This window comes from Nicotiana tabacum, chromosome 1 (genome assembly GCF_000715075.1).
Source record: "Nicotiana tabacum cultivar K326 chromosome 1, ASM71507v2, whole genome shotgun sequence".
NCBI classification, from domain to species: domain Eukaryota; kingdom Viridiplantae; phylum Streptophyta; class Magnoliopsida; order Solanales; family Solanaceae; genus Nicotiana; species Nicotiana tabacum.
This window is the reverse complement of record NC_134080.1, coordinates 32070907-32077795: the sequence shown is the minus strand read 5'-3', so window position 1 is coordinate 32077795 and position 6889 is coordinate 32070907. Positions and strand designations below refer to the sequence as shown.

The window sequence follows — 6889 nt, the reverse complement described above, 5'->3', positions numbered from 1 at the left end:
AATATTTCCTTGATAGTTTGAATGTGTTTTCTTGATTACTGATGATTAATCCATGATTGCACTTGCAGTTGGCCCAGTGGCCATGAGTAATTGTTAAAATTCTGGGAATCACACTTTGTTTATGCAACTTTTCAATGATGCCAAAAGGGGGAAGAGATATTGTGCTTTATATATTCTAAATAAGTGATATTTATAACCTAATGAACATGGTCCTTGATGATAAGTAAGTTTTTCTAACTTTGTATTGATAAATAAGCCAAGTTCTGATAGGGCCCAAGTGAGTGAAAAACACAGAGTTTGTCATCATCAAAAGGGGGGAATTTGTTGGTCCAAGTAAAGGTGAAGTTTTGAATACTGACAAAGGAACTCAGACATGGACCAGGTCCATTTTGTGAAGCACAGTTATGATCAACTCAAACATGTGAGATGCACATGAAGGAGATAAACCTAACTTACCAGAAATAATATCTCCTGATCCTGATCGAAAAGGTTGCATATTGGATAAGGAGAAAGACTCCTTACACAAAGAGAAACACGACTTAAGAAATGGATAGAGTTAGAGGATGAGACCAACTAGAACTCTTCCATCAAGGAAGAGTAGCATCTGTATTCTAGTCAATCTCTTTTTACTAACTCCATAAATATCAGTGTTGTTCTCTTTTACAGGTAATGCACATAAGCAAAAGTTAAACGTGAATTGAGAGCAAAATAGCAAGGCAATTTTGCAAGCAATTTATGTGTGATTCAAGCGTGCAATCCTGAAGCTACTTGAACCAGATAGAAGAACCAGTTCCAACCGTCTGTCTTTTTATTCTAGTTCAATTGTAGTAGGTGTTTTAATATTGTACCTTTCAACTTTATCTAGAAGCAATTGTATTAGGTACTTAGAGTTTTCAAGTTAGAGTTAACTTGAAGTTGTCGCAACAGTTGAGGTTGTGTGCTACAACGGGATTAGAGTTAATCCTAGGTTTACAAAAGAGTTTTTGAAAATGCAGTTTTTGGCGCAGTGATTTTAGTGAAGAGTTTGGGAAAATCCTACTGGAAGGTAGGTCGTGGTTTTTTCACCTTTTGAGCCAGGTGTTTTCCACGTAAAATCTCTGTGTTCTTTAATTTCTATATTTATTATTCCGCAACAGTAGTAGTTGAAACACATAGAAGAACCAGGTCCTTCTATAATCAGGTTAAACCAAAAATTGGGCACCACACAAATCAATCCCCTCCCCCCACCCCTCTTGTGTGGTATTGAAGTATAGAACATCAATTAAAAAGTTTGGTCAAATACTAATTGCTGATCAGGAGTGCTTTTCAAATAAATTAGCCAAACACAAACTATTTCTCATCAAAAGTACTTTTAAGAAAAGCATTTTTCAAAATAAGTTGATTTTTGCAGTTTGGCCAAACGAACTTTTAATGTGTTCTTATAATTATCCCTTCACAAGTTATTACTTAGAGAAACTCATACAACAAAGCGTTCATATGTTGTAAACAAAATCATACATAAGAGTATTGTTAGGAACAAATTTAATCAATAAAAAAGATAGTAGAAACCAATTTGCACACGATTTACATCACAACATGCCAATTGAATAAGCTTACGTTAGTCTCTTTTTTTTTCCCTTTGCCCTTGTCTATTTGTGTTAAGATCAACGTTAATGATGAGAACTGTCATTTTCTAGAAGTGTTTTGGTTGACTTAAAAATTTAAACAGTTTCGACTTGACATTCAATTTCAGATAAGTGTGCTTATGCAGCCGAGACAAATTACAACCGACTAGCCAGTGTCATTTACTATTCCAGAATAGAAAGTTCCAATAAATTCAGAACTCTTAACAATTCCCACATTTTAGCTTTAGGACTTATAGCGATGAACCCTTAAATTTATCAGTATATTAACTCATCAAGCAGCACCATGTCATCAAACAAGAAAGCGCCAGAATAAATTGCAAAGAGTTCTCAAAAAGAATCATGTGGTGAATACTGCTTACAAAAAGCTCGGCAGATAGCTAGTCTATGTATATAGCTCATAAACTTCTTTCGTATCTCAAAAAATTTGAAATTTCCAAAAAAAATAAGGATAGCATCAGAGTGCGACTGGCAGGTGAAAATGTATTACTTGGAGTGGAACTTCCTGCTGACCTCGTTAGGGAAAGAACTGCGAGCCAGAAAAAGAAAAAAAAATGAGCAAACCAACACAAACCTTAATTGATGAAGAATTTACCATCTCCTTATGATGCCATCGTTACAGGGGAGAAATAAGCTTCTCTACTGTAGAAGCAATATCCTTAGTGAGACTGGATCGATAGCTTTCAAGAAATGCCCCACTGGTTTCCTGGGGAACCAGATGCAATAAATACAAGAAAATATTAGTAGAAATACTCAACTTAATTTTTCACCAAACACAATCGCTAAGTTCATCAGAATATTAGTAGAAAATATTATTCTTGTGTGATAGTTATGGCTTGCACATTCAGCAAACACAATCGCACCAAGAAAAGAAAATTTGCATACCCGAGATTCCAAGTTCATCAGAATTGCTGACTTCGTTAACTGTTTCGCACGGTCTAGCTCTACCTGGACAAATGTGCAAAACGAGTAAAAGAGACGGGGAAAAGACATCAAAGTAATAGTCAGTAACAGGTCAACACAGAAGCACAATAAATATTACTAGTGAAGTTTTTTTTATCTGAAATAAGTAATGTCCTTTTTTACTGAGAGAAAAAAGTTAGGTAAGAGAATTAAACAAATCTTCAGGAAAATTACGTAGAACGTCAGTGTTAAATGTTTAACCTCCTCCAGATTTTGTAAGTCAAGGAACTCTTTAACTGCTATTTCAAGAGCACTTCCTGCATAGCTTTTTAACCCGACTTCGCATTCACCAATGAGCTTTAACTTATCCGAAAAAGAAAAAAGAACTGAAAAGGTAACGATTTATGATGGATAATGATAAGCTCAAAAGAAGTGTAAAAATAATTGATAATTAAGTGAAGAAAGGGAAGAAGACCAAAAACGTCAAGAATTGCTTTTACACCCTTAGACATCACAATTCAAATTGCACTACATATCCTAAGAAAGCATTTTCCTTCGCATGTATTTGTATTACTGCTGAAAATTTTCAGGAACTTAAAATCTTATAAAAGTTGAGAATAAAAATATGTCTTGGTTTTCCCTTCTCCTTTCCTATTTTCTTTACTTGACATTCTTCAGGAAGCATCATTTCCTTGTTAACAGAGGCAACATCTTAAGCAATCAAAATGGTTCATGGTTGTGCCGGCCTGACGAGTAATTTGTGGCCTAAAGCCATAACTTTATGAGCGGCCTTAATTTTTTTTTTCAAAAAAATTATTTATTTACTTGAAGTCTATATTTCTTTAGATACAAAGTTATTAATAATTTTCTTCTAATCAATAACTCCTAAGAAGTCTTTCTTAATTGACAATATAGCCAACTCATTTAACCTTTCTTGAGATATTGTTGATCTTAGGTAAAATTTTATCACTTTTAATTTTGAAAACTTCTTTTCGCTGAAGCGACGGTAACATGAATATTATTTCATAAGCAATATAGGCATTGAAAAAAGAATCAAATCTTTTTATTTGAGCGATTGTATCAATTACACTGTTATCTTTTAATTGTACTATTTTCCTTAATACTTTTAATTCCGAAAATAAATCTCCATCAATATCAAATTGATTTTTATGCTTTACGAACATTCAAGATTAAGGCAGTATTTTTTCAAATTTTCATCATCTAGTGATCTTAATTTTTACCGCTAAATAGAATACCAAAAATATTTTCATATACTTCGAATTGTTCAGATCTATTTTGAAGTGAAAAAAAATAGCCTTGTCACTAGGTAAAAAGTAGTAATAAACTCCAAAGGACTCTTCGAAAGATTTTGAGATTTTATTATCAACATTCTCATCAAATTGTTACTTCCTATCACATGTTTCTTACAGAATTCGGGTTCGATATTCATTTCAAGTGCAATTCTCTTGGCGGAAATCATAGAAGTTGTAAATTTTTCTTCTCTATACTTGTTAAAGAAAGAAATCAAACTTTTCCACTTCATAGGACCATTTTAAACTTATACATAGTTTATTAGGTGTAACAAAAAATGAGGTTTCCACGAATGTGGGGCCTAAAGCAGTTGTTTTACTTGCTTTATGGAAAGGCCACCCCGAATTTCAAAGGCAAGGGAAAAATGAGTCCTCTGGTTCCAAGTGAAATGTAGCAGGATGTCAAATGTAAGGAAAAATAAGAGCATATCAAATGAAAGGTAAAAGAGACATTGAGGCACACCCCCAAATCGGCTTGATGGCGGTAATCACCCCCTACGCACACAGGTTTTGGCTCCTCAGACCATGCCACCTTAGGTAAATCAGATAGAAGAGGTTCCGCAACTTTTAATAATTCTTCATGTTCAACACCTGATGCAGCAAGAACTATCCGAGAAGCAGTATAGTTATCCTGCTGAAAGAAAACCATGATGAGTGCACGAAAAGCAGTAGAAATGGAACCACACTAGGATGGCTAGAAGAAAAAGATCATTGTTTAAATACTCACAGCTACAAACTCCTCTAGTACATGCTGCAACCTGTTTACTGTAGTTTCTGTGGCCATAAGAGAATTTGCATATGGCTCGGAGTAACCAGCAGAGTGAACAGCCTCCAAAAGGAAGTGCTGAGGGTTTTTGGCATACTCGCTAATAACGGCTTTAACCTTCTCAAGCTGAACAGGTGGAAATTCATCATAAGATCCAAAATAGAGAAAAGAGCGATATAGTATTTCGAGGACATGCCAATACAAAGATAAAGAAAGAAAAAGACAAACCTGCTCGCTAACCTCCCAATCAAGAAATGCAGGATTCCTGATACAGTCAACAAGCAGCTCCATATATGAGGAACAAATGTTTTAAAGCATCATAAGTGTATGCCATTTGCTCTCGTTAGGCTGCAGCTGCTATGTTACCACGAATTGCTTCAAATTCTCGTACAATACGCAAGTGGGACCGGCTTAAGGTGCTTTTGTAGGCCATGCGTTCCAATAGGTGTGTAGCTCCATATGAAGTGGGGGGTTTCATATATTGAACCACAGTCAATAAATACGCCGATTGAGGTAGCGGGACTCTAAATTCCATAAATTGGAAGTTCATTAGTATATACAGCAAGGAATCTACACTGAGGTCACTGGATAAATGGATATATCTTGAAGAAAGAAATGCTAGAATAGATCATACTGCTGATGTTTCTGAAGCAACTTTGGGACCAATCTGGAGAGTTGTTATCTGTACAACATGATCGATAATGGTGGAGCGAGTTTAACATCATGAAGGAGAAGTCCAGAGGAGGTAGTGAGCCCATTCCGCCACCAGTTAACCAGTTTAAAAGGCCCCCCAATGACTTGGTTGCAACAACAGAACTGGAAAATCTTGTGAACACCTTATCGCCTCCGCTTGCCTATTCTGCTTTTCAACAATCAAAACATGTCTAATATATTGAATATTTGAACTTTTATTTTCTATCAAGTCGTGAAACATGGCCAGTGAGGATTCATATAGCTGACTCCAATTTGTTTGCAACTAAGGTGTAGTTGTTGTTGTTGTTGAGTGAAGTGATGAACGAATCCTTACATTAAAAAAATCATTGAAATAGAAAATATAAATTCTACTGAAGTGCCACCAAGAAAGAAATTCATATAATGTTGTGAAAGCTAATCGATAATAACACGTTGTGATTTGATTCCAGCCATTTGATAGCATAGCAAGTCCGACTTAATTTATTTTCCAATTTGCCTCTGTTAATTGAAGCGATTTTCCAAATTCTATCTTCAAGGCTATATCTTCAAACCTTTATCACAAAAAAAAAAAAAAAAAAAAAAAAAACTATAACTTCATCCAAATATGTTGTCCGGGCCAGCTTACGCACACCTAGACTATTCCATCGGGTACCTGCTACCTCCCACTAGCATAGGTATTGGGTAACTCCGAAGAAATACAAGGAATTCCTAGATGAGAGATCAAAGGCAGTGGCGGAGGCAGGATCTCCACGAAGGGGGTTCAAAAAAAATATTTTGTAGCTAGTGGGAATTGAACTCATGACCTTATATAGATTTTGAATCTCCCTTGACCACTAATCTACACTTTTGGATTGTGTTAAGGGGGGTTCAAAACTTAATATATAGAGGTAAAAAACAGATTTTGCCTTATATATACAGCGTAATTTTTCGGCGAAGGGGTTCGGATGAACCCCTTGCGCTACAAATATATGCACCCTAGCAGTACTTACAAAGGGCAAAGCAAAAAGAACACTGACTGAGAAAAGATGTAATAACCTAAGTAGACGTAGCAACAAATGCAACATACTCAGAATCGATTAATTAACATATAATTTCAACATTTACAAAAAGTAAGACATATTTGAAAGAAACTATATAAAGGAGGTGCTAGGGTGGTCTTACATTTAGCTCCCTGAGGCGAGAAGACGTGGCTCAGTAAATGACCACTGTGAGGATTCGAGCACTGAACAATGCTCTGGAAAGATAACAAATAGCCTTGGGCTGGGATCAGCTCGGACTCGGAGAAGCAGAGAAGAGAAACGAAGCAAGCGGAGCTCTTTGGCTATGGATGTTTAGATGTTCTAGCAATAAGATTGCTGAAAAGGATTTAAGAAGGAGAAATTCAAAAATAACCAGATTTACAAGTTTTCGTTCAAAAATAGTCACAATTTCAAAAGTAATCGAATTTAGCCACTTTTTATTTAAAGATATATCTGAAGGAAAACACTATTTAAAATTCGAAAAATACTCCAGCATAATATATTGGAGTTCCAGCATAAGTATACTGGAACTCCAGCATATTATAATGGAGTTCCAACATAAGTATATTGGAACTC

General features: G+C 35.5%; 1 protein-coding gene across 1 annotated transcript; it reads right to left on the bottom strand.

Annotated features, from left to right (window-relative positions):
• Positions 1-2108: 2108 nt before the first annotated feature.
• LOC107777485 (mitochondrial-processing peptidase subunit alpha-like) lies at positions 2109-4892 on the bottom strand. The gene is made up of 7 exons (XM_075218730.1): positions 4830-4892; positions 4563-4727; positions 4341-4466; positions 2760-2888; positions 2508-2570; positions 2243-2328; positions 2109-2151 (listed from the first exon to the last, which is right to left on the bottom strand). Exons 1-7 carry the CDS (start codon positions 4890-4892, stop codon positions 2109-2111), a joined length of 675 nt encoding a protein of 224 aa, XP_075074831.1.
• Between the last annotated feature and the right edge of the window lie 1997 nt (positions 4893-6889).

Excerpts from the sequence above, each read along its gene's own strand:
- LOC107777485 (XM_075218730.1), bottom strand. The coding sequence starts at position 4,892 with ATGGAGCTGCTTGTTGACTGTATCAGGAATCCTGCATTTCTTGATTGG. Across the intron at positions 2,889-4,340 it reads GGTCTGAGGAGCCAAAACCT|TTAAAGCTCATTGGTGAATG; the intron begins GTGTGCGTAGGG and ends TTTTCGGATAAG. Across the intron at positions 2,329-2,507 it reads TGATGAACTTGGAATCTCGG|GAAACCAGTGGGGCATTTCT; the intron begins GTATGCAAATTT and ends CTGGTTCCCCAG.